The sequence below is a fragment of the Ammospiza caudacuta genome, chromosome Z, assembly GCF_027887145.1.
Source record: "Ammospiza caudacuta isolate bAmmCau1 chromosome Z, bAmmCau1.pri, whole genome shotgun sequence".
Lineage (NCBI taxonomy): Eukaryota > Metazoa > Chordata > Aves > Passeriformes > Passerellidae > Ammospiza > Ammospiza caudacuta.
In genome coordinates, this window is record NC_080632.1 from 16,252,842 (window position 1) to 16,280,696 (window position 27,855).

The 27,855-nt window shown below is 39.0% G+C and overlaps 1 protein-coding gene across 1 annotated transcript in view; it reads left to right on the forward strand.

The window, feature by feature from the left end:
• Positions 1-158: 158 nt before the first annotated feature.
• SUSD1 (sushi domain containing 1) overlaps positions 159-27,855 on the forward strand; it is a 40,817-nt gene continuing 13,120 nt past the window's right edge. The window contains exons 1-11 of the mRNA XM_058824045.1: positions 159-309; positions 2,096-2,227; positions 3,736-3,891; positions 4,528-4,680; positions 6,016-6,192; positions 7,616-7,795; positions 9,759-9,938; positions 15,354-15,448; positions 17,040-17,229; positions 18,216-18,310; positions 19,384-19,570. Of these exons, the coding sequence (XP_058680028.1) occupies positions 219-309; positions 2,096-2,227; positions 3,736-3,891; positions 4,528-4,680; positions 6,016-6,192; positions 7,616-7,795; positions 9,759-9,938; positions 15,354-15,448; positions 17,040-17,229; positions 18,216-18,310; positions 19,384-19,570 (1,636 nt within the window). The 5' untranslated portion in view covers positions 159-218. The remainder of the gene's footprint in view (positions 310-2,095; positions 2,228-3,735; positions 3,892-4,527; positions 4,681-6,015; positions 6,193-7,615; positions 7,796-9,758; positions 9,939-15,353; positions 15,449-17,039; positions 17,230-18,215; positions 18,311-19,383; positions 19,571-27,855) is intronic.

Genomic DNA, 27,855 nt, shown 5'->3' on the forward strand with positions numbered 1-27,855 from the left:
TCTGCCCTGCCCTCGGCTCTGCCCTGCCCTGCCCCCGGCTCTGCCCTGCCCCCGGCTCTGCCCTGCCCTGCCCTCGGCTCTGCCCTGCCCTCGGCTCTGCCCTGCCCTGCCCCCGGCTCTGCCCTGCCCCCGGCTCTGCCCTGCCCCCGGCTCCCCTCCCCCGTCCGCCCCAGGGGCGATGCGGAGGCGCCGAGGGGCGCGGCGGCGGCGTTGGGGACATGAGCGCGGGGGGCGGCCGGGCCCCGGGGCCGCAGCTGCTGCTGCTGCTGCTGCTGCTGCTGCCGGCGCTGCCGCGGGGCGCGGCGCAGGGTGAGTGCGGCCGGGGGGACAGTGTCAGCCGGAGCGGGGCCAGCCCTGCCCCACCTCAGGTGCCCGCCTTGATGGGTGCCCTTGGTGGGGGTGGCGGAGCATTCCTTGGGGGCAGCCCATGCTGGTATGCATGTCCGGCTATGTCCCATGGTGGTTGATGGTGGCGGAGCATCCCTTGGTGGTGGTGATGGTACCCGTGGCGTTGGTGGCGGAGGTGGCCGTGGTGGGTGCTGTCCTGTGCGCTGGCTGAGGTGTCTCCTGGACACCTGCTCGTGTCCTGCCGGGCTGAGAGGGCCTTGCCACGGCGGGAGCCTGAGAGAGCGCATGGGTAGGACCAAAACAGTGAGGGGACTGTAGTGCTGGCATGATAAATTGTGTGTTGTGAAGGACATAAAAGTAATAAAATTTCAGCTGCAATAGTAAGGGGAGGCGGGGGGGGGTGGGGGGGGGAACACGTTTTTGTATCTCCTGAACCAGCAATCTGGGGAGGATACTCCCATGTCTTATCAGAAGATTGAGGTTTCACAAGAAAGTTCTCTCTGTGGCTGTTTGTACATTTAATTTTCTGATCTGTGTAGGCTGCCATTGCATGCTGACAGTTTTTCTTTTCTGCTCTTATCGGAAACACACACACATACTCAAATATATAAAAGCATGTATAATTAGGAATAGGAATCTATGACGCTTCCCACAGCCTTGAGACGCTCATAAAAACCTGAACCCCTGTGCATATGGAAAGGCAGCTTTATCACAGTGATAAATTTGATGCATAAAAAAAAAAACTAGTGTTCATCTTCTTTCTCCTTCCAGTTCTGGTTATGTATTTAGACATTGTAGAGTAGTCAAAATTTGTCAGAGATGCTAAATATGCAGTGATGTTAGTATTCTTATCAATTTCAGCTATCTTAGAAAAATAAAAAATTCCATACTTCTATGTCGAGCAACATCAGACATCAGCTTGTGCAGTATTAGTTCATTATTTTAAAATGTAAAAAGGCATCAGCATACACATGCTTTGTCTACATTAAATCTATCCTTTCTGACCTTCGTCATTTGGAAGGTGAAGGTATGTGTGATAACAAAAAGAGCTAATTGAAAAATGGAGGAAAATTAACATAATGCCCTGAAAGTATGAATGCAAAGAAAAAAAATTTATTCTAATTTCATGTATATTTACAGCCATGTCAAATTATAGTAAATTAGGTTGTATACTTCTCAACCACTTTTAATATAAATTAATTTATAAAATTACTTTAGTGTGAGTAATTTTACTCCTGGCAACATTAGCAACATTTTTATTAGTAACATTTTTACCATATTGACAGATGATACAAACAGATTGCTAACTATCCCAAATGTCTATGCCTAAATAATAGAAAAAAGCACAACAAAACAGAGGAAACAGAAATAAAGACAAAAGTTAAACAAATGGACATGGAGGAAAAGTTAGTAATGTTGGATAGAGCTACTTACTCTATACCTTCTAAACCGTTCTGAAACCTGAAAAACTCTTTTCTTTGTTCTTTTCTCAGAGAAGAGAAGGATGGACAAAAATGTTCAGTGTAGTTATTTGTTTAATCCTTTCTGTTTATTTTTAATCTTTCATCTTTTAATACAATAGCTGTGGTTTTCCTCCAAGTTCCAAAATGAGGTGGGAGGAGGTAGTAGTCTATTCTATGTGTTTTAATCTGGATTTTATCTTCACTTTCAATTCTGTGCTGGTTATCCTACCATGCCACTTGTTGGGTATTTCAAGAAAGGTAATTGTGGTTTTTTGTCCTTAAAGTAATTGTGAACAGATCCATTCCTGATGTCTGTGCAACTTGCCACATTCATGCAACATGTCAGCAAAGTGGAGGAAAAAGTATTTGTATCTGCAATTATGGATTTGTAGGCAATGGAAGAACCCATTGTCAAGGTAAGCTGCCTGCATCTAAAATGGAAAGAAACTCTGTAACTTCCTAAAATGCTCCTTCTCAAGTAATTTTAATGAATTCTTCCAAGTGTGCTAAAAACTTTGTCATTTCCTGGAATAATCTCCCATGAAATATATTTGGATTGTTTTTCCTCACCAAAAGGCTTGTACATATTCAGAAGTGCTGTTTAGCATTTTGTTACTGTAATTTAGTGTAACTAATTTTACTCATGGCAACATTAGCAACATTTTAATGAACAACATACCAGGCTGATAATGTCCTTGTAAGACTATCTCATATCAATATGAGAATCAAAGGATAATGTCAAACACTGTGTCTTAGTGTCTGTAATAGCTTACCAGTGCTTGAAGGGGGTGGCCCTTCACCAATGATGATCTTCTAGCTGTCTCTTACCCTTCTTTCACAAAGCACTGACAGCTGCTGGATCCTGCACAGAGGTCAGGTATCTCGTTGTAGGAGAGCCATAGAACTATGGAATGCTTCAGGTTGGAAGGGATGTTAAAAATTACACAGTTCCAACCCCTTTGCTGTGACCAGGGACAGCTTCCACAAGTCCCAAGTTGCTCAGAGCTCTGTTCAAGCTGGCCTTGAACACTTGCAGGGATGGGGCATTGGGGCATCCACAACTTCTCTGGCAACCTGTTCCAGTGCCTCGCTACCCTTACAATGACGGATTTCTTCAAAGTGCCAAATCCAAATCCATCCTCTTTCAGTTTAAAGCAGTTCTCCTTTGTCCTAGAACTACAGGATGTTGTCCAAAGTGCCTCTCCAGCTTTCTTGAAAGTAGTCTTTAGGTACTGGAAGGCCATAATAAGGGCTCCTCAGACCTTCTCTGTTCTAGCCTGAGCAACCCTCAACCCCTTCAGCCTTTTCTTGTGGAAGAGGTGCTCCAGCCCATGGGTATCTTCATGGCCTCCATTGGACTTGCCCCAGCTGGGCAATGGGCACCTCAGAGCTGGATGCAGGTTCCAGGTGGGCTCTCCCCAGAGCGGAGCAGAGGGGCAGAATCCCCTCCCTGCCCTGCTGCCCACGCTGCTCTGGATGCGGCCCAGGGCACGTTTGGCTCTCTGGGCTGGGAGTGCCCATGGCTGGGTCATGCCCAGCCTCTCACCCACAGCACCCCCAAGTCCTCAGCAAGGCTGCTCCTGATCCATGCTCTACCCAGACTGTAGGGGGATTCGGATTGCCCCCACCCAGGTATTCCATGAGGTGCTGTATGGAATGTACACCATAAGGAAGAGTGGAAGGATAAAGTAGCACCCTCTGGTTTCAGCAGCTCTTAAATAACTTGTGTCACAAAACTGCATTCACATTTTCATCCAGGGACAGAAGTTTCTGTTGTTCTCCAGCTTACTAGCAGTGTTTACATCCCAAATAATTTATAAAGGAAATCAGTAAGGAGAAGTCTGGTTACTTGAGCATGAGTGAGGAAGGGAAGTCACCCAATTTTTCTTAATTTCTCTCTGATGTTTTTTGAATGTACTGACAGATAAAGATGAATGCCAGATTGGAGCCAGCAAGATCTGTGGAAATCATACCCTGTGCCATAATACACATGGAAGTTTTTACTGTGTTTGCCTTGATGGATACCGAGCCTCCAACAACAACAAGACATTTATTCCCAATGATGGCACAAACTGTACAGGTGGATATCACAAAGAATCTGAGCTTGACAAATCCAGAACCGCACAAATTTTTTTTTCTTTCCTATCACTGTAGAACTTATTTTCTGACACTATATCAGAGAACCGCTGTTGTTAATGTGCTTGTTTGACATCCAGGTTCCTAACAGCTATGAAATAGTTCCATTTTGAACTCTGTTGTGTTACAAATCATTACTTTGCAATCTCATTCAAACAATGATATTTTCAGAAGAAGCAGCAGCAGCTTGATTAATGAAATAGGATGATACTTAAAATTTCCCACATTGCAACTTTTGTGTTTGGTGTAGAATATTAACCAGCTTCTTGTTAGTGATGAACTGTTGTAAGAGATGTCCAGATACCGGATTTTTCTGGAATTGTTTGAACAGCATATAACATTGGAAACTATTTGTCAAGTAAACCAGCAGTAATTCTAAAGATAGCTAGTGACAAAATTGCAACAGTCCTCTTTCCAGATACTTGAAGATGAGACAAAGATAAGCTCCTTTGTTTTCCTAGAAGAGCTGTGAGAAGCTGTGTAGAACTCTTCAAGGAAGAGTTAAGCTTGGGCCCTTTATTAATTAATTAAAACAAAACCCCCTATAATGAAGTGCATTTACTTTTCTCTGAATTTTTAGATATTGATGAATGTGAGGAGTCTGGGCTGTGTGGTCACAATGCAAGATGTGTGAATACTGAAGGAAGCTATATGTGTTACTGCAATGATGGTTATAAATTAGAAACTGGAGAACGTTCTTTTCGTCAAGATGGAAACATAGTTTCATGCAAAGGTGAGAGTCTTTGGATGCTCTTTTTGCTAGCAGATAAAATCACGTGTTGCACCATAGTGTAGAGCCTGTTCTGGCCCGTGCTTCTCCAGGCAGAAACCCTTTCTCTGGACTTTGCTTGCCATAGGTTGTTTTTTTTCCTTCTTGTATTCAGTTTGTTCCAGTGATGTCAGGATCCCAGAGTAAACACCAGATATTCCTACAGGTTCTCAGCAGTGCTTTAGATGTGCAGGGTCAGAGAAGCTTGATGATGTTATGAAAGTAATGTAGTTCATTTCTGAGTAGAAAGGAAGTGTGTTGTAATCCAGTTGTTTATGTAATCACACCCCATAAAGGGGAAGAGAAGACAGACTGAATAGCTGATAAGAGAGGTTGGATGAATGAAAAAAGCCTAGGGAACAGGAATAATAAAATAACAATTTAGCTATTTATTACGTACTGTGCCTCCTGCATAAATAAACAATTCAGGTTATGTTGCCATAACAAAAAAAAAAAAAAACCAGAATCAAGTTTCCAATTTGAAAGTGTGTCTTTAGTGTCAGTTTTCACAGATGCAAACTGCTAGCAGTGTAAGCTGTGGATATCTGAGTATATAGTGAACACAGGCATCCCAGGTGGAAGGAGCTGCCTAGATTATACTCAGCTTTTATTTCTGAATTATTGCCAGAACCTTCAACATCTCACAGCCTGTAATTGCTCACTTTTTCTGACTGGAGTGCTCCGCTTGGTTTGCCAGAACTGCTGATAATCCTGCTTCTTATCTCACTGACTGGCCTCTCCATATGCTGTGGTGAAGTAGAGTGTCTGTACCAATTGTGTTTCTTGCAGAGTTGCACAAGGAAGCCCTGTCCAAGCAGATGTGTTGAGGAGCGGAGCTTTTGTATGCAGGCTGTTTCAATGAGATGAAGGATTTGAGGGGCAGAACATTTCAATTTATCTGCTGCAGAGTGCTTCACTTTTCCCATGCACAGGGAAATAAGGCTGTGCTTTGGGGCCTGAAATTTTCCTGTTGATGTTGAAGTATCATTCAGCCATGGCTGTAACGAGACTGGCCCATGCAAAGCACCATCACATTGCAGTGTCTCATCTTTGGTGTTGTGAGTGGCTCCAGCTGTGTGTTAGTAAAAATGTAGCTCAATGACTGCTTCCCTGTGTTCCTCCAGTTGTGGCCAGGACAATTCTTCAAATCTATTATTGTACCTCTTTGGTAAGCCCTCAGACTCGTCAGATCAGGTGTATTTTGGGATGTGACTATCTAGTTTAGCTGATTTTAAAGCAGTCAATGTTGTGATTTTGACTCAATGTACTGTGAGATCTTTCAACCCAGTCTCTTTGCAGAAATCGGATGTGGTTCCCCTCCTGAAATGAAGCATGGCTACATTGTGGGGAACTACAGCTTGCTACCAGGAAGTGCAGTTCATTATGAGTGTCAAGAAGGGTTTTACAGCAATGAAGGAAAGTTCTCATACTGCACTGCAAATGAAACTTGGGAACCTGCCTCTTTAAGCTGTAAAGGTGAAAAGAGTCTTACATCTTTCTTAAATTCTTCATTAAGGGGGTTCATGCATGGGGAGTGTGTTTGTGAAGATAGTAGACTATTTCCACAATCTGAAGGAAATGTTTTTTCAAGATCTGGTTATTTGCAGAAAAAGAAGAAAATTAAAGGACATGTTATTGTTTACCTTTTCCTTTACTGTAGTGACATTTTTTATGCTAGTCACTGCATTTTTACAGACACTGCAGTGTGTCCTCCTGCCTGTGAGCTGAGGCCTAGAAAACAACTAGATTTCTTTAGCATTTCATGGGAAAGGCTCCAGAGTTGAAAGGTGTCACTGACCTTTTATGAAAGCATCAATTTTCCTGACACCTTGTGAACTTTTTTCTGAAGGTTTGCTGTAGGTGCAAAAGAGGGCATAATAGCAATCCTCATCTCTGGGTAGTCTTCATAATTTTAAGAACATTTGTGCATGAGCAAACACTTCCACATCTCTGAAGAGTTACGTTTCCTATGACTGTCTTTAAAACATGTACTTGCTTTGGTGTTCTAATCATCCATTCCCTGGCAATATTACTGCTTATGGGTGCAGGATTCTTTTTGTGTTCCCACGAGTAGTTAGAAAGGCTTTGTGTTAGTTACATGATACTTGAAGTGCTAACTAACAGAATACACACTGCGATAGCAATTCTGTAGGGGAGAATTGTCATCCTGGAAATTGTCACTTAGTGAGGAGAGTTCATTCTTTCTCTGAAACAGTCCTCCTTGTTTCCAATTCTTTCCCTTTCTCTGTCTCTTTTTTTTTTTTTCCTCCAAGAATGGATAGAAATGTAACATTTATTGGAAGTGAATTAAAATAAGGGTGCTAAAACAGTATGGCTGGGAAAAGCAAAATATTAACTATCACTAGAAATTCATAAGAAAGGAAAGATAAAACAATTTTAAAACAATGCAAGTAACACTTTCACACCCCCAAAAAACAAAGGACAATGAATTTGAAAACAAGAAGGAAGTGCCCAGAGTCTCAAGAGGTTCCTAGAGAAAGATTGTGGAATGTAATTCTTGCGAGTTGTTGATATTCATTGGCCTTCCTTTGAGTGTTGCTCATTGTGAATGGTAAAGAACTACCTTACCCAATGTAATCAGGTTTGTAAAAGCAGGAGAGTCTAAAGATTCTCAGCTAGACTGAGGAGGGAGTCACAGATTTAGCATGCTATTCTGAGAGAGAGACAGAAAAGCATCCTTTTATTTGGAAGTAGAAGTTTGGAGTAGCTACAGCACTGTCAGTCATAGTGGGAATATTGCAGTGGACCTGAGGAAATATTGCATTACTACAGGAGAAGAGGGTTGGCTGGTAAAGATGAAGAAATAGTTATGTGAGTACAGCTGTCATTGCTCCTGCTGGTTGACTAGATCTGTCTTCCTCTTCCTTCATCTCCTCAGATGTGGACTGTGGGGCTCCACCTTTTGTGTTGAATGCACGTTCAACATCTGTGAGTGGGACCACATACAGAAGTGAAGTCACCTATGATTGTGATCGTGGGTACCTGAGGGCAGGTGGCAGTGGCACTGCAGTCTGCAATGCCAGAGGACAGTGGGATGGCCCTGATTTGGTCTGCAAAGGTAAATGAAGCCTGCCTTCTGGTTTGTTTAGCATAGATACTGTTTAAGTCACTGTAATAAATATCAGTCATCCTCTTTGGGCATTCAGTTTACACAGTCTTCTGGCATAGAAAGTTGTCACAAAATAAAAACCATATATTGAACAGGGTGGGGTTGTTTTGTGTTGCTAATGAAGTTGTAATAAATTGTTGAAAGTTAACATTCCAAGAACATAATCCCAATGGAATTACCATGAGATGAAAATGCAGCCTAAATTGCTGATGTTTTTCCAGTTCAATACCCACTCTACTTTTCTGATAGCAGTTGAAGCCACTATCAGAAATCAAACTGCTATTAGTTATTAACATACCTTCAAAATTCCTGTATTTGGACAGTTTCCACTTGCAAATTATGATTGCCCATACATGCTGTTGCCTTTTGAGATAAGTCAGGTCTCTTACAGTGCCATGATTTGGAGGAATGTAGTCTAAAGAGTTCCTCAATAAGATGGAACACAATGATACATTTAAAAAAAACTCTTCAGGTTTGTTTTTTTTTAATCTGGGCTCATATTCTTCATTAGGAGACCTTAGAATAATTACACTCTTTAGTCAGTTTTCACAGCTTCACTTTTCCACTTGTTGGTTAAGCAATATCTTTTCAGCTTGATACTGGATCAAGCTTTCAGTTTATTGCAATCAAAGGTAGTAATTTTTTTAATGCTCCATGTGTATGTTATAACCACTCTCCACTTTTAGAATGGCCTTTAATATTCTTATTCTGTGTCATCAGTCTGAGGAGAAGGTTTGCAGTGTTACACAAGAATGTGCTTCTGCATTTCAGTCTGCTTACAGAATGGCTGTGGGCAGGTAGCTGGAACTGGAGGAATTTTTCTGTCTCATCACATACTGTCCTTCCATGAGTTAAGCACATGCTTCCATGAGCATTAGTTATTCCAAGGCTTATTCTCATGATTTATAGTAGATAGATTCATACTCATTGGTGTATGAAAAGGAAGATAGTCATGATGGTGGATGTATTATCCATTGAAATACATAAGTTTAAATGTTCCTTTAAATGTTGTACAGATCATGTTTCTATAAGCTTTGGCTTTTACTTCTTTGCTTTCCTTTTGTTTTTAATAGAATTTCAGAATCACTTAAAATTATTGAATGATTTTAAAAGAACTTTTTTTTGCTCCATATGAGCTTTAATGAGGGTAAGATTTTAATTCTTACAGTGTTTTCTTCTTATAACTGAAGTGGTGTAGAATCTTTTATTGAGGTATAACGTTCATTGTGAATTGAAAAGCAGATTTTACCCTAAATAATACTGTTCCATCTATTTGATCTTCACTTTTTATTCCTTTTCTTCCCTGTTCTATTATTCAGCCCCCAAAACATGAGCAAATGAATTAAATTATTAGTTCATTATCCCAGCTTCCTAATTATCTGTGAAGTGGTTTGCATAATCTATCAAATTTTCCCCCAGAATTGGTCATTCATCTTGTCTATAGCAGCATCTCTTTTCAAAATTTGAATTAAATCCACTGACAAAGGAACATAACCTTCTTGATGCTGTTCTTTCACGACACTCCTAGGACCAAGTGTGTTTTTTAATATCTACTGTTACTAATGGTAGGTAAAATAAAGGAATAAATAGCTTGTGGAGGTTAAGAGAGTGTTGTGGGAAGATAGACTTGTTCACAAAAATTTGTTTAAAGATCCTTGCTCTCCATTTCTAATCAGGACACTTTCTTTTATTTTATGGGTCATCTTGTAGGATAAATATCTCAGCCTGCTAGAAGGTCTCCAGCCACAAAATTTTGGGATCTGATGACCTCCCTGACTTCTAGGAATCTCTAAGAAGTGGAAAAAACAAAGTGTAACCTGCTGGGACAGTTCATCCCTCCATCTTTAGGACCTCGATATGTCTTGCCTGTTTTCCTTCAAATGTTTTGTTTTCCTGCTTTTCTCTGTTCTAGAAATAGACTGTGGCAAACCTTTGCTGATTCCACACACGACAATGACCTGGGACAACTCTACCAGTCTGTGGAGCAGAGTGTACTACCACTGCAAAGAAGGATATTATTTCAATGGAGACAGGAATTTTTCAGAATGCACAATAGATCAGTCATGGGAGAATATTACATACGTATGCAAAGGTAAGTATTACCATAGAAAGTTGCTATTTATATTGCAATTTAATTAGTTTGTCACTCCTGTTCTGAAGTTAGGAGCTGGAGGAAGAATGAGGGCAGGAAACCCCTTTCTGATTTATGATGTAGGGAATGTGGTGGTACTTTTGGATGTGGAGGTCACAGAAGAGAGTGTTTACAATACAGCAACTTCTACTGGATGCCACAGATCTTCTATAGCTGTCTTGCTTTTTTTCTCAAACAGAAATTGACTAATGCTACTGGAGTTTTGTTGTGTCATACAATTGCCTTCAGCTTCAGAAGCCCATGGAGTGTCACCAGAGGGGCAGAAAGCATTTAACAATATTTTCATGTTACTCTAATACTGTAAAAAGCACTCCAGTGAAAATACTGGCAATTTAATTTGAAGCACTTTATCTCTCTCTCTCCCTCATTGTTTATTTTGTTTTTTGTTTTCTCTTAATGATCAAAGCAAAATTTGTTCATGGTTGCCTTTCCAGCCTACGTCTAGTTTTCTGAATTTCATTTCAGAATTATTTTCTTATTAAAGAGTGAGTTCTGACAAGGGAAATGTGTAATAAAGGTGTTGTAATACTGTGTGCTTGGAAACAGGACGTACTGACATTTTATTAACAGCAACAACAAGCAGATGTTTTGGACTGTTACTGTTGTGCTCATTAATGTTCTCCTGTGTCCTAAAAAGGAGTAGTCTATCACTTTCTATCTCTAGCAGTGATGTCTTTTGCAGAAGATGGTGTTCATTTAGCTTTGAAACATCTTCATGGTTTTCAAAATGACTAGAAATGTGTCCTTTCCTGCTGCCACTTAACTTTGTACAAAGTTACTGCATGAGGCCTCTCTTCCCTCACTTGACCTCTTGAGCATCTCTGGTGAATGTAAAACATGTGACATCAAGTAAAACAAGTATGCAGAAAAGCAGTTCTCTCAGCTGTTAAAGTGTCCAAGTGAAAATGGAACTGCTGTTGTTAGAAGTCATGATTCATATTTCATTCAGGAAACTCACATGACTGTATTTTGTGAATTGATTTTGAAGCCAACATTGTGTAAAGTGACTGAGTTAGTCAGGTCTGTCAGTCTTTGAAGTGCCAAGAGTTATCTTGAGCGCTGTGAAGTTTTGAAGGGCCTGAACCTGCAGACTGCACTGACAGGATTGCCATGGATTTCAGCAAGAGCTTTGCCAGATTCCAGCCCTAGCTGCTGGATCAGAGAGCCAGAAAAGTCAGTTATTGTCAAATAGAGTGGCAAAGAAGAGTTACAAAAATAGCCTAACTAGTCTAGACTTCTTTAAAAAAAATTAGTCAACAAAATTGTTACAAATCTTCCATCTTCTTGACTTCTACATTTTTCATATTCACTAGAGTTAAAAAATTGCTTTAAAATTAAATAAAATTTCTGCTTGTGCAGGAATGCCTTTGACATTTACATGCTCTTAATGGCATGTAACAGTAACACCCATTAAAATCAGAGAAAGTATGTTCCATTCCAAACTAATTCATGATAGGCATTGGAAAACCAATTGTCTTTTATCCTGCCTGAAAAATTCCATTAGAAATGAGGCAGTTAAGAGAACATCTGCAAGAAATTCTCTTTGACAATTAATTTCTTAATTTCTTAAAAAGTGATTGCTATGCATGCCTTTTATTTGCATTGTTTGGTGCATTGTCTGTTTGGATACATGGTAAATATATATGTGTGTGTGTGTGCATAATAGTACTTTTCTAAGTAGCTAGTTTAAATGCTAAAAATATTAATTTTACATTTAATTAATTAAACTTTTTAATTGCAAAGTTAATTTTATTTTTGATGCTGATTGGATTAAGCCATCAGTAAGGTAAGGCAGTAGTAAGCTGGATTGGAATTTTTACCAACCTCTCATTTATACACATGAAATGAGGTGATTGAAGTGCTGAGAACAGACCAGCAATTAAAATACCTGTTGTCTAGTGTGCTCATCGTGTGAGCCTACACATCTTGTGTATCTGGTCCTCACAGAACTTCTTTCCCTGTGGAGTAGAAGTGCTTGGTTTCCCAGAATCTCAGAACCGTTATTGTTGGAAGGGCCTCTGGATATCATCCAGTCCAATCTCCCTGCTAGGGCAGGGTCGCCTAGAGCAGGTGACGCAGGAACACATCCAAGTGGGTTTGGAATGTCTTCATGCTTCCCTGAGCAGCCCCTTCCAGTGCTCTGCCACCCTCAGTGTAGAGAAATTTTCCCTTATGTTCAGGTGAACCTTCTTGTGTTTTAGTTTATGGACATTGCTCATCATTCTGTCTCTGGGAACCACTGAAAAGAGTCTGGCACCACCCTCTTGGCACCTGTCTTTGAGATTTTTTCATTTATTTAATTGCAAAAATATGTTTGGTTAGTAGCAGATGGCATTTGCAACATTGTTCATCACTTACAGAATTGAGGTATGGGGTTGTTGGGGCACAGACTCCTTTCACCTCAGGAGTTCAGGGCAAAGATATTGATACAGAATTGAACAGGCAAAAATATACAAAGAAATCTAATACCTGGGGTTTTTCTTTCCACTAAATTGCTTCTATGCATGGGGATAGGTAGCAAGAACTCTGGAAATGAACTTGCATGTGTGGATTCTCTTTTAGCTACTTGAAGATAAATGTCAGAGTGGAGCTGACTCTGTCTGCTTTCTGGTAAAAAAGCTGGTATCTTTGAATTTCTTGATGTAATTTCTCCCCCTCCAGCATTCACTGGTGCTGTTGAAATACTTTGCTTTTTTCTGCATTCTACCATTTGTGTTGTGTTTACTAACACCCGTCTTTCCTGGCTGCCAACAGCCAGGTACTATTTGCATCTCTCTATCCTCTCCTAAATCTGCCTTTCTCTTTTTGACTCCTGAAGGACTTTTCACCTCTCACCTCTGGTTCTCCAGAGGTATTTATTTGCATGTTGTTTCTAGGACCCTTACTTTTGGGATGGGAAAAGGTTGTGAAGGTCACCTGAAGATCAGTGGGGTAGCCGTGAACTTCACTTGTCTTGGTTAATCATAAGTTTAAATGTATAGTGCTGAGATATAGGCAAATGCAGGGTCTTTGCTCTCCCAGTTTATTTGTGAGTTTAGATACATTTCAGACCTGGATGCTACTGTCTGCTACTGTGTGTTTCACAAAGTGAGTTCCCAATCTCTATAAGTCACTGCCACTGTTATATTTCAGAATAGAATGAACGTTTCAAGAAACCTGTCTCCCTCTAATTGCAAAATGTTTTTTTCAGAGAAGTCTTTGTGCTGTTTATTGGAGACTCTGTTTATGCTGCTGGGATTAATGTTAAACCAGGCCCTTTCTTTATATTTGGTTGTCCAAACAAAGATTGTGTGATCAGTAAGAGTAAAGGAGAAAAATCAGTCTCCTCAGAAAGCTGTAGACTTTGTTGTGGTAATTGCTCTGCAGAGGTTTTCATGCTCTTTCATTCACATCCATTTAAAGTGGAAACTTTTGAGAAAAGATCTGCTAGCTGTTCTGTGAATTTATGGTCATTGCCCTGTGGACTTGTCCTCAAAGTTCAGAAAGCATAACAAAAAAAGTTGATGTATTTACAGAAAAAAAGAAAGCTACTAGTTCTGCCTTCTTCCTTCCAAGGAGGCCACTGTAAAGATTTCTTTCCTTGCCTAAATATCCAGTGCAATCCCTTTTGTTGTTTTCTGCTTTATTTTCCTTTTATTTTTAGCTGTATTATATAAATTCATAAGTCAAGTTGCAGATTTTCTTGCCAAGAAGTCTTGTAGATTACTCCCTCTCTTGTAGATTACTCCTGCCTCCTTATGCATTTTAATTTAGATCTCATGGATATGGAAACATTTTCCCTCTGTGTCCATGTCCTTCTTGCTATCCACTCTTTTAATAAAACTGTGTCTTGTTTAAAGAATGCAACAATTGAACATAATCTTTTGCTTTGTTTTGGTACAGAAGCCTTAGACTGCAGAGTTTGGGGCAGTACTGCAAAACAGATAACAATAACAACAAGCAGCCCTTAAATACAGTCAATCACACAGCTATTTATAAGAAACTTGGTTTAGAGGACACACAGATTAATTTCTTTCTTCTGTCCTGGAAACATGAAAGCTTTCAACAGCATTTCCAAATACAATGAATGTGGAATGGGGGAGTTAAAATTAGTTGGGAGATGAACTGGTCTAGTGAATGAGGCATGTATTTGTTGAATATATGGAGAGGGAGATAATGTTAGAAAACAGTTTTATGGCAGTTCTAATAATCAGAAAAAAAAAGTGCTGCAAAATACATTAACAGTTACATTGTAGTTCTAAATATCTGCCTAAGTATGGAATGCTAGAAATGCTAGAAACTCTTAATGTCCTGATTTATTTTAGTGCCAGCTTGATATCCACATGCTACAAGAGGTCCCCTGTGAGATGGTAATGAAGTTTATATGCAAGGCAAGAATGCCCTGACCTGTGCTTGCTTTAACATCAGAACAATTCACTAACTATTTTGTGAATATTCCCTGAAGTATCTACCAATGCTGTCCTATAAATACCTTTCAATTTTTCAGCAGCTAGTAAGTGTTTTTCGGCTTAGATTCTGTATGAGGTTGGGTTTGTATGACCTTGGTCATATAGTGAATGTAACAAGAGAATATGGTGGTGGGAGAAAGGAATGAAAATTTGAAGGCTGGTGAAGGAAAGGAGTAGGTATGCTCGCTGTCGATCTGAGTTGTGACCAGGAGCTTAGCTCTTAGCTGTGTGAGAACGGTATCTCATCTAATGACAGCAGTGAGAGAGCTGCTGAAAAAAAGTGTGGATGAGCTGACCTTCCTAGCTGTGCTTTGTCTCTGAGAAAGCCTGCTCTTCTATAAAGTGTACAAATTAACAGCTGTGTGTTGAGGGATGTATCTCTGGTAGCTAGAGCTGTATTTCCTACATGCTTGGTTCTGTGGGCTCCATTGTTTTAATCTAGTGTTTGTTTGGAAAAGTTTTCTGCTGTGTTATTTAATTTTATTCATTCTACAACAAGAAAAAAATGCCAAGACCTTTTAAAAAGCAACTCGAGTCAATAATGAACCAAAACTTTGATTCAACTACAAATAAACTCTTTTCCAGTCTAACACAGAAGCTTTCTTAAAAGTTCCTTGGGTCAGTTTATGTAATGCTGGCTGTATGTTTAAAGAGTTCACAGTCTTTAGCTCAGGACATGCTTCTTCAGTTAGCCTGTTATTTTAAGTTTAGGAGCCAACACAGTTAAGAGAAAGCTTTCTACCTAACATGTGCTTACCTTCTTTGGCTTTTTCCGGTTTGGACAAAAGAAACACAGCAAAAAAAAAGACCAAACCACAGAAAAAGTAAGAAATAAGCAATTGCTCCAAACATAAGCTATGCATGAGAAGTAATTATTTTCTTTCTGTGTTCATGCTTTTGGTCACAGAGGAGGAATTATTTAGTAATTTATCCATTTTCAATGAAACATGTGTGAGGTGGCAAAGGAAAAGCGGAAGAATGGGAGTGCAGGAAACATACACAGTAAGTAATAATGGAAGTATTTGAGATTGGGAGTAACTTTGTTGTGGTTATATCTGCTGATTCAGCATTGGATATTTGTGTTGTGGGTTTTGTTGGTGAGGCAGTTTGTCTCAATCTTCCCAGTGGAACTCCTGGAGGTGACTAGCTGTGTTAAGAAAGAAGAAAATTCCTGTCCTAAAGGTAGGTGAAAAAACTCAGGGTTCAGGGTGTCATTCCCGTAAATCACCTAAATGCCTGTTTGAATCTTTAAGAGGTTATTGCATAAGTTTATGTTTTAGTGAAGTTCCATTGAAGAGCTCAAGCTCACATTGCCACAGAAAACAGTGCAGCACTTGGGCTCTGTCCCGTCTTTGACAAGCTTCTCAACTGAACTGTGTCTCACTTGCAGATACTGGATATAACATGTTTTAAAAATGCAAGGTATATCAAAATAGTGTGCCTTGCTCAAAAGTTTCAACTGATGTATATCTGAACATTTTAGAACCATTTTTCTTGGAAATTGAAAACAACTTTTGTAAGGATTTTTTTTTTCTTTTTTAAAATCTACATGAGCATAAGAATAAAGCTTAAGGCATAAATTTCCAGAAACAAAAATTCGGTCAGTGTTATTGAAAGCCAAAACAACACGATAAGACTTTCCATGATTTCACAATAACATCCCAAGAAAGGGGGTTTTGTTTGTATTTGTGTTTTTTGGTTTTTTCCCTTTTTTTTAGTATCTACAAGTAAGGAAAAAAATAAAAAGGATTGTTTAGGGTGTCCAGGGTAAGTACATTAATGTGGAAAACATTTCAAGGTTGGGTAATAATTTTTGAAAACAACCCATCTTTCTCCTCCTATGTTATAACCAAAGTGTTTTTACTTTTGTTTTCCATCTCAGCAGTACTTTTATTGAGCACTGCTGAGATGGAAAACACAGCTTCCCAGTTCCCCTAACAGGTCGAAACGATTTTTTATGTAGCCAATGGTAACTGGCAAGCTGTGGGTCTCTGGTATAATGTGCTCTCTTCACATACTTTTCCTGAATTCTGTCATCTGAAAGACACTTCAGAGAAGGTGAGCTTTGTCTGTCCCTTCATGTCATACAAGCAACAGATTTCTTTTTCACTATGCTGGGACAATCTTAGACAAGCTTGTCTACTGTTTTTTAGCGTTTTGTCTTACTATTGCTTCTGTGGGGCACGGGGGAATAACTAGCAAAAGGGAAAGAAAGTAACAAGTAGATGTACTTTCTATCTTTGTGCTGTAAACAAGAAACAATATTTGCTTACACATTACTATTTCAGTTGGAGATCTTTGTAGGGTCCGCCGTAGATTAGGTTCCTAATAGATTGGATTAGATTCAATTATAGATTCCTTCTCTCTCTTGTAGAAATATATGAAATAATATTAATAATTTTAACAGACAGAAGAACTAAAGATCTAGTTTGTTAAGACATTCCATAGCTAGTCAAAATATACATTTTCCTTGAACTGATTCTCTAAACCAGATGTAATCCTGTGTTCCCTTTAAGAACCAATAGGACGAAATAAGCTAATATTCTGAATTTTGGAGAGTCAATAAATTGCATTACTGTCTTTGTTTCAATAGTTTCATATATTGGGCCAAAGACTGGATGAGAAGATATTCTCAGAAGATGTGATATTTAACATCAGTACAAGTGAAGATAATCCAAAGGTGTGTTTAGATCTGGACTCTGGAAGTAACTACGTAGTGAATATAACTACCATTTCTTCTGCAAACATCACTGTCTCAGTTACAGTAGCAATTCAGACAAAGGGTAGGTTGTGTTTTGTATTCTATGTGCTTATAAAAGAACTTACTGTGCTGCAGAGTTCACTGATTTGAGTCTTAACAGACAGGAAAAGGAGCTGTTTCCTAGACTTCATAATTCTTTATGCTGGCTACATGCATGTAGCCACTGTCAATATCCTCTTTTTTCTAAGATGTTTCTCTTCCTGCTCACTTGGCCATTGACTCTATGAGCAAGGAGACCAGGGGCAGAGAGTGCCCTTCTGAAAGATTCTGCAAATTTGCTTTTTCAGGACTTGCCTTCTGATCGAGGCAGGATTGGTACAGAATTTTGGTCCATGGTACAATGCCTACTGGTTTCTATTTTTTGCCTTGAAATATGATTCTCTCTCTGTAGTAGCGTTCCCTGTTGCTTGGCTGTGTGATGCTAATCGAAGTGGTATGAGCATTACAGACAATGTTCCTGTGTTTACCAGTGATTAACAGGCTCTGGCAGTTATCAGTAGCTGTACAGAAGTCATGTTCTAACAGTGGATTTCTGTAGTGTTTTAGTCATAGAGACTTTAGGCTTGTCTTCTGATATACTAATTCTGGTGAGACAGACCTTGAGAAATAATTGCTTTTGGAATCCACAAAAATGCTGTTGCTCACATGCTTTCTCCCAAAGGGCATCAACTATGACAAATTGTTCTGTGATAATTTTATTTAAATCAGGAGGCCTGAACCCTTGATCTTTCTGTCATTATAACCTTCTAGGCCTGGACAAGTAAATCATGTGTTAGATTTCCTAAATAGCATGCTTGGGTTTCCCCAAAAACCGATTTCTCTATAAAAAGATCATGCTTTACTTATCCTGTTTGTTCATTCAAAAAGAAATGATAGCCTACCCCTCTGTCTCAGAAAAGAATGAAATTTAAAACTTTAAAAAAATTTTTCTTCTCAGCTGCTCATATTCAATTAAGCTGAAGGAGGTAGAGTTTTCTAAGTTGATCTCTTTTTTAATTGTCTCTACAGTAAAGGAAGCTTTCAATAATGTATTAATTTTTAATGATACCTGCTTGAAATGGAGGAGAAATGTCAGGGGAACTGATGTGGAAGACAAATACTCAGTAAGTGACAATTTGTATTTTGAATCTAGAAAGCAATTTTTATCAATCAAAAACCTAATTTTTTAAACACATACTGCTAGCAGTGTTCCTTATCATAATAATGTCTCGTAAAACCCCAAAGAATAATCTTGCATAGCAGCCAAAGAAACACCATGCTCTCTTGTAGTCCCCTGTTTCTTGATCATTTTTCCCATACTTAACTCTTAATTTACTCTCCTTATCTATACTTTTAATTTTGCCATGTTCAGGCAAACAACTCACACAACTCTATTCCGGTTCCACTGAGTCAGTTCTCTTTGCCTTGTGGTATGCCTTCAGTCTGCCCTTATCCCAGTGGGGAATTTGTACATGAACTACTTCTGCCAGGACTCCTGACCACCTGCTGTTGTCTCAAGTTTCTCTGTGCCAGGAGACAGTAAGAGATTATCTGAAGGCATAGGATCTATTTAAAGGAAAATTAATGCACAATTCATATCCAGCAAGCATTTTTCTTTTCATTTTAGAAAAATCATTTGATCAGGATAGGCTTTAAGTTATTGACTTCATGATCATTTCAGTCATCAACAATAAAACAGGAAATCCTACTGAAACAAAAAAAAGAACCCATGAGCCTAAATTTCACTGGAAATATAGGTGTCTGTAGACAGATCCCAGAATGTAGCTGGCATTTTGACATGGGTCAAAATAACTTGATTTTGTCTTGATCCTCAGGGTGTAACTGGAGAGGTGCTCACATGAGCTTACTTTTTAAATTCACCAGGAGGGTATACTTCAATAAAAGTGAGCCGTTAGTGGAAGCCTATATGTCAGCAGGAAATATGGTCTTGGGGAAATTAATAAAAAAGAGGATAGACTAGGAGGAAAAGTGAAAGAACCAGGAAAATATCAGATCTGATCAAGAGGAATCAACTTTTGGAAGGATTAGAATTTGAGTAACTATTAATGCCTACAGTTTTGACACATCATAGCAGTGCTCTCTTCTGCTGTTTCTTCTAATTAAGAGCATGAGATGGCTGATTGCATGTATTGTATTATAACATTTCAATTTTCATGCTGTGATTGTTTGGTTACAGTTTCATGTGCAAGGCCAGCGTTGGTATCAGAAGAACTTCTTTCATGAAATGACCTTCGAACTTTCCACACACAAACAAGCTCCTGAAGTTTGTTTAGACTTGCAACCAGGCACCAATTACTCTATTAATATTTCCATGGTAGCTTTGAATTTTTCACTGCTTGTTTCTATGACAACACAAATCACAGGTAGGTTCCTGCCATTTATTTTATATAATTACAAAAGCACCTAGTGGGCATAAGAGACTCAAGTTAATCTGCATTGTTGATCTCACTGTTGTATGGTAGGTTGCCAAAGTATTCTTTTCATGCTCAAAACTGTCCATTGTTTGTTTTCATGGGTTTTGTAGAGTTCAGAGCCAGAAGGGGGAGAAAAATTGAGCTGTAGATGTTAATGTGTCATTTTGAGACATCGGGGAAAAGATAGTTTGGTGGGTTGGACACAGAACTAGTATCTAGTACAGCTGAGTTAAATTCCTCACCCTTTTAGAGGCTAAGGCTTTTTTTTAAGAAAAACTTCTCCCCACAGTGGAGTTAATAACTCAGATGCACTTTGTGTTGGTATTTATGACAACAGAAACAGATACCACTGAAGTCTGCAAGAATCCAAACTAGAGTACAGGAATCTGCAAGTACCTCATGCAGATACTTGTGCCTCTAATTGGCAGAGTACAAAACATAAAAGACATTTGAGCAAACTAGCTTCTGAAGGAAGAGCCTCGGGTTCACAATTTAGCAAGATGTATGTCACTAAAATGCTGTGATGAGAAGAATCTTATGGGTCTTGATTTGTTTAGAACAGTTTTCACCATCCCTGTACTGTCAGAATCTCTGTATTAGATGAAGTGCAGTGCAGTGTTTGATGATGGTGTCTCTCTTCCTGTCAGGGACACAAATTATAAGAGGTAAGGAACATGAAAGGTCTCTGAGTGTCTGTAACTGTTCAGCCACTAGATGGAATCAATTCTCTTCTCACTGCTTAGGAAGAGCTGGAGATTTGCATTTTGAAATTGATAGTTTTGATGCATTTTCAATAGTAAATCTGATGGTTTTAAGCTTCATGAAAGGTAAAACATCTCCTGTTTCTTAAAGCTACTGTTTAAGGTATACAATGACCTATTTGTTTCTTTTTTTTTTTTTTAAATGAAATTACAGTAATGATTTGGTAATTCCTTTTCACTAGTTTCCTAATGTCACTCAAAAGTAGTGCCCCTGAGTACATGTGTCTTTGTTTAAAAAGCTAGTAAAATATCTCAGAATTTTGTTGATAGTGGTAATTTTGAATACATACTCAGAGAAAAGGAAAGGCTTTTTACTCTGTCGTCATGTGGTATTTCCCGAATTCTGCAGGATTGCATCAGGTCACTTACTCAGCAGAGCTCTAGAGAACACTTTGCAGCAGGTGCTGTGTGAAATGGTATTTGTCTTGGCAGCTGGCATATTTTCCTCTCTGCTGAGCTAGTGCTTAACAAATGCATATGCACAGCCCCAGGAAAGGTCTTTGCATAAAAGTTTGATTATTTCCATTTTGAAAGGAGATTTTACTACAAGCCCATTTATACCTGATAGTTATCTTACTCAATAGGCAATAAAAGATGGGTGTTGCTCTATCATATTAGGAGTCCTTATCAAAAACTTGGTGTGAAAACATTTCTTATTTTCTGACTTCTACTGAAAAAACATAAAAGTATGTATTTTTTTAAGATTTTCCAGAAATTGCAGAAAATTAAAAAGCCAATAATTATCTTGTGGAAAAACTTGCCAAATGATGGAATTTAAATAGGATTAGTTGTGTTCTTATCTCATTTAAGATGAAAAGGATCCAGCTGAAATAGTTCTTCTGGCAATGCTGTTTTGACTTATGTGTCTTATGTCTTGGAATTGTATTACCTATGCAAGCAGCTTAATTTATATAAAAACTATAATTAAAACTATTATTTAAACTATTTTAACTATTATTTTTATCTTAATTTGTTCAGTCATTTTGTAATCATGTATGCATTTTCCATGGTGGATGGAATGATCTCAATTTATCTGCCAAATTAATTCTGAAAAGTGGCTTTATTAGGTCTGATGCTTTTCCAGCTAAATGGTATTGTAGAAATGCAAGATATGCCTTAAGCACAGAAGCTCTAGGAAAACTGAGACTTTTACAAAAGTGTTTTACCGATTATGTTCTCATAGGTTGTTTGAGCTTTCATACGCCATCCTTGAAGAGGTACATGATTACTTGGTCTGTAGCCACAGCTGGGAGCAAATCCAGATGTTGTGTCTCCTTGACTTTTACAAACCTTCTATATTTTGAGAGCTTGGAAAATCTTAACTGTGGAGTTATGAATAGTGTGAAGAGACATGTCCCAGACAATTGGATGATCACTGCCTTACAGACCTAATTTCCTGACAAGGATACTGATTGTGTAAATTTTTAGACTGTTGCAGAACACAATAAGTATGTAAATCCTAGCAATAAGTGGGTATTTTTTCAAAAAAACAAGATTTGTGAATGCCTGTAATGAAAGTTATTTCTATATCCTGAATATCTATATCTATGCCCATATTCATCCTGAATGAGGATATGTCATATCCATATTATTTCTAAAGAAAAAAACCAAGAACTTGGACTTAAAAGCCTGTTTTTATCCCTGTCAATTAGCATCTTCTAAAAAATTAGTTTGGTGCTGAGCACAAAGTTGGTTTTGCCTGTCAGCTTGTTGATGGTCAATGCAGTCTAGCAAATGTTTCACGGACCATTGTAACAGGCATCTTGCACAGTCTTTTATGTTGTCTTAAATTATTTTAAAGAAGCTCTCACCACTTGTCTACTGGAAATAGTAAATTGAGTCAATTATCAAAAATTATTAGGCAGTAATTATATTGTAGCTGTAAAAGGATGGTAGCAGGATTGTCTTTTAAGCAAGGAATCTCGTGTCCCTTTCCAGAGAAGGAAAGGAGTGTCTTGTGGGCGTACTTGTGAATATACTACTTACACATGGCTCTGTTAATTTTCCTTTTGGAATTTCCTTTAATAAAGCATGCTCAAGAGAGGCATTGTTTTTAATTTCACTACCTGTTTTTACATATGAAGTGAAGATGATTGAACCATTTTGTAACCATATTTTAAAGTGTTTAAAAAACAAAGAAATAAATAAGGAGCTAGGTCTATTTTACTTTCATTGCTAATGTTCTGAATAAGAGTAATTTTTTCAGTTCAGCCGCATTAGAATTCTATTGATATTTCAATCTGATTTTGAGCTTTGCTGTGGGTAGTTTCTTTATGAAAACTGGTGTTTTGGGAGTTCATAAATGCGTATATGTTTACAGAGTCTGGTTAGCTGTTTTTTGCTTTAGAACAGACCACTAGGACTTAAGACATAGTAATACCAAAAGTGTTTCTGGACACTAGAAATAGAACTTTTGTCCCTGAGTAACTGATTACATTTCCTTCTTGTAAAATAATTCTTATGAGGTTAAATTCTCATTGCTTTTCCTCATCTTGATTTTCTGATTACAATCAAGCTGTATTTTGAGTTTGCTCAAGGCATACTATTCACACATGCTGCAATTCCTTACATATTTGTACATGTACTTTCCAGGGGGTTTGAGTAGGCTTGACCTTGAGTCTGTGTACCTCAGATAATTGTAGTACTTCCTGTATTTCCCAGCTGCTGTTCTTTTTGGTTTAGCCCAAGATTTGTCTGCAAGACACGTACTCATGTGTCTCATCTCTGTCTTCATATGAACACGAGTAAGAAAGTAGACTCACAAGCAGAAAGTTTAGAAAGTTACTTGAATAAGGAGAATGTATTCCATCATATATTTAGTATAATCTTGTAGAGCCCTTTGTCTTAGTGTGTGGAAAATGTACAGCATTACAGATCAGATTGTGATATCTGATTTGTTCATCTGCCTCTGAATGTGCACACGCATATAAAAGATAGACTATTGTTCTGATCTGATGTAGGATGGAAAACATTTATACTTATTCTTTCATAAAGGGAGTTCTTTAAGGTCTGGAAAAGGAGGGAAAACCCAAAATCTACTTTCCAATGAGGAAGTGAAAGACTGTTGGAGGCGTGGTGATCTCATAGCTCTTATTCTGAGAGGACCAGAGCATCATGTACCTCCAGAGAAACTATCCAGTAAAGTGTGCAGCATCAGAGCATGGGAATTGCCAAGAAAGGAGTTTCTGATTTATATAATGAGGGAAGAGAAATGATGAAAACATGAGCATGATTACTTTTTTTTTTAATGTAGGGGGAAATTAGCTGCCAGTCATATAAATAATTTCATACATATGCATACACTTTGTATTTTTGTGCAGAGATTATTTAAATGCATGATAATTAAGTTCATATGAACACCACTTCGCTATAATTTTTCTGAACTCCTCCATAGTAAGAGTTTTTCATGAGTCTCTGTGAACTCATGAACATATAATTTCTCTCAGATAATTTCTCTTATTCTGTTTACAAAGCAATTAATATCGGTGACACAGTCAATGCTTTACAGCCAATGCTTTGCAAGAGAAATAGAACTCTGATTTCCATACTGTTTGCTTTGGGTGTGTTGCTCCCAGAAGAGAAATAATGAAAAGTAAACATGGTGTCTTCTGTCAGGCTTTCTAGTTGAAAGCACCAAAGAAACCTTGCTGAGTTTTCCCTGACCAAATTTTCATCCTCTCCCATGGCCAGGGAGGTGCATTAATCTTGGTGCATATGAACATATGCATATGTGGCCAGTCTCCTGTGCCACACATCCCATTAAAGCAGTTCCAGGTCGTGCACAGGACCATGACACTCGGGCAAGGTCCAGGAGGAAGGGAGAGCTGCAGAGTGCTGAGCAAAGGCAGGGGATATAGGAAGTATCTGGCGCTGTAGGCCTGGGTGCTTACCCCGAGAGTCCAGCAAAGTGCTGCACCCCTCTGCTTACCCAGGCAAGGTCCTGCCATTGGCTTAGGAGCTGGGGTGAGAGCAGTGAGTGCTGTTTGCAGGGTCTCAGACCAGACCTCTTTCTCTGGGGCTAGGAGGCTGTCATTGTGGAAGGACCCTAATCCAAGCACCCTGAGCCAACAGCACCGAGCTCCCATTCTGCTGCCAGACCCTGAACACCTGCCCCTGGTCTGCAGAACAGCAGATGTCAGCACTCAACACACCTCGGTTTGTTCCTAGACATCACAGGGGAAAATTGCCACAGGAAGAACTGGAGCAGAAGACAAACCATAGAAATGAGCAGGCAGGGATGGGCCAGGAGATGGGGATCGGCCTGGCTCGCACATGGCAGCAGAGTGAGGCGACCATAACGCACCCTAGAGACGATCCATACAAGAAGCAGCGAGATGTGGTTGAATTTACTTTTAAAGGTGGAGTTCCTGGCCCAGGGGTGCTCTGCAGCTGGAATCGGGGCCCTTCAGGCCCTGCTCCGACACAGGAGACGCCCGACGGGGCCCAGCGGGCTCCCTGCGGTTGTGTGGCTGTGGGCTCTCGCTCGCGGCTGAGGGCAGGTGGCAGTCACTGCTGCATGAGAGGTGCCAGCCACGGTTCCCTGGAGCACGTCTCCCCGCTTTCCCCCTTTTCCTTGCCCAGGACCGTTTAACTTTGCGGGTGTGCTGGCCCTGGGCGCTGCTGTCCCCGAGAGGAGGAAAGGCCGCTTTGTGCAGCAGGGCTCAGGCCCAGCGGAGCCGGGCCCGGGCGCGCGGCTGCAGCGGGGCCGTGCTGGCCAGGCAGTGCCCCGGCTCCGGCTGCACGGCTGCTCGCTGCACTCATACCTTCCTCATCATCACCAGCGTGGCGTGACATTCACCACACAGCAGGGAACAAAGCCACAGTCAGCAAAGGGCATCACATGAGTGGGATTTCCAGAAATGACCAATCTTTAAAGACAGTATAAATTATTTTTTCTGTAGATGTGGTCTTGATTTATTTATTCTCCTTCTTTCCTTCTTTTTACATCATGTTCCTCTCTAATTGAAAAATCTCTTCTCACTCTGTACTAGAACAATTTTATTTAAATATGTGCAGTAAAGTTAATTACTCTTCAAACAGTAATAAAAACAGTAAACAATGTTTTCTATTTTATTAATATCTCTACCTTATTTTAGTTTTACTTTTACAGCAGTATTTTTTATTTCTTGGTTTTAAAATTCAGCAAAAACTTTTTGGACATAAAGCCCTCAAATAACCATGTGATGCCCAAAAAATGCTCTAAATAAAACCCCATAGAACTGTGTCTGTAGAGTAGGTATTTGTTTATTTTACTGCTGGTGGTGAGGACAGAACTCCACCTAGCTCACCACCCTTGTCAAGTGCTGTGGTATATTTATAGAGTAAGTATTGATTCGTGTCACTATGTCACTGCAACATCATCACATAAATGCCAGAGGTAATTTACATGGTATGATCTCATGGTTATAAAAAGCTCTCTGCACTGCACTTGTGCCTCTCCAGTTTGGGGGTCATCAGGGGTCTTTGATGAAGGCTTCTAAAGTCTTCTTTGCATCTGAACTTTTCAGCTTCGTCTTCGGAGTATGCACAGTTATGGTGTTCCTTGGTCTGTCTGGTCCTGGCTGGCCTAAATTCTTTGTTTTCTGGCTAAGTGGCTTTACATTTGCCAATTTCTCATTTGTACTACACTTGTCTCTTTCTGAAGCTATCCGCCTGGTGTGTTTTTGTCTTCTTTTTTGTCTATTCAGCATTAAGCAGCTAGTTAAACATATACTAGGCTTTACATTGTACAGAAAGTTATTTTTTACCAGGTTATATAGGTATAAAAAGTTATGATTCAGTTCATATAGGTATAAAAGGGTATGATTCAGGTTACTTAATATAGAAAGTTATGATTGAAGTTGTACTGATAGCAGGTTATATAGATATATCAGGTTATATTGATGTCCTATAACTTAAGCTATAGAAACACCTTTTAACTTTGATCTAAGTTATATAGGCATCAGATGAAAGAAATCCCTTGTGTGCAGGGAATTAAGATCACGCAAATGTTCTTGTTTCACTAACGGGTTGTTTTATTTAAAACCCAGCCTTAAGAAGAGTCTTTGATTTGGATTCTTTGAATGTCACGTTTAGTGAAGAATTGCCATGTGAATTTGAACTTTGTTGTTCAATTGCATTATTATTTTTAAAGCTTTGTTATTGCCCTTAGAGTGTAACAACAAGTAGGGTTTGGCTTCAGCATTGAGGCCTGGGATGATTCTCAATGTTGCTGCAGCAGGAAGCACTTCCTGGCATGTATTTTCTTCCTTGTGGCTTGCCTTCAGGTTCAGAGAGAAAATCAGAAGATGGATTCTCACTGTAGAAAATTAGCCTTTGTATTAAATGTTCAAGTGTTGCTAACCATAAGACTGATATGACAAGGAGGTGCTTAGAGTGGGACAATGTATGCATAAATCTATGAATATATGACTTTGATTTCTTACTGTGCCCTTCTCTGTTTTCCTGGTGTTGCTACAGATAGGCTAGTCTGTTCTGCTTGTGAAGACTTAAAAAAATGAATTCTTTAAGAAAGGCAAGGTGGTAACAGGACCTGAACAGACTGGAGGATCTTGTTTTCTTCACCTAGTGCAAATCCTTTCTTCTCTGTAGTATTCCCCTTTTCCCTCCAGCTGTTCTCTGTGGTGTTGAGTCAGTGTTTTTAAGAAGAGAATTTTTAGGTCGGTAATAATATTGACCTCCCAGCAGACTTCTTTTAAATTCTATTTTTAGGTGTTGAATTTCTGGGCAAAGTTCTTATTTTATTAAAAAAGTCAGAGTGGGCAAATACTGCATATGGAACAACTTCTTCAGAGTTTATTTTCTGATCACCAAAGCAAAAATTAAACTACTCTTTTCAATTATATTATTATTAGTGTTATTACTCCTTCACATTGCTACAAACTGTTCACTCTTTTTATTAAAACAGGTAGATTGTCTTCTGTGTGCTTGATGTTTTTAATAACTAGTATTTTTTACTAGAAACTAAACATAGCAAAAGACTCCATCCTTTAACAGCACTATGTGTTTCTTCAGATTCTTCTCTCTTTTACTTACTTACTAGGGCTGTCAGTTCTGGATGGCTACTTATTTTCATTATTTGTATTTTCCTGTCAAATTAAAGAAAATAGAAATTGTTATGAAATTAGTCATCATCCATCTTCTTGTCATCTGAGTCCACATCTGTTTCCTCTTGTGCATGCAATGGTCATTCTGGCTGGCATTAGAGAAGAAATTCCCAAGTTTTTCTTGGAAATTGAAAAAAATCTTTAGGGAAATTAATAATAATGTCTTGTGGTGATACTAAGGAAAGGAAGATAGAAGGAGTATACCAGATAAAACCATCCTGAGAGATATATTTTACTGTCACTCTCTCTATTGACAGTGTCTGTGCTAAGGAACCACTGAAATGAAGAGATAATTTTTGTCTCTTAATTAATATTTCCTTAAGTTTGCAAAGTGCAGAGGGCCTAAAGATTGGCTGTCAAATATTAG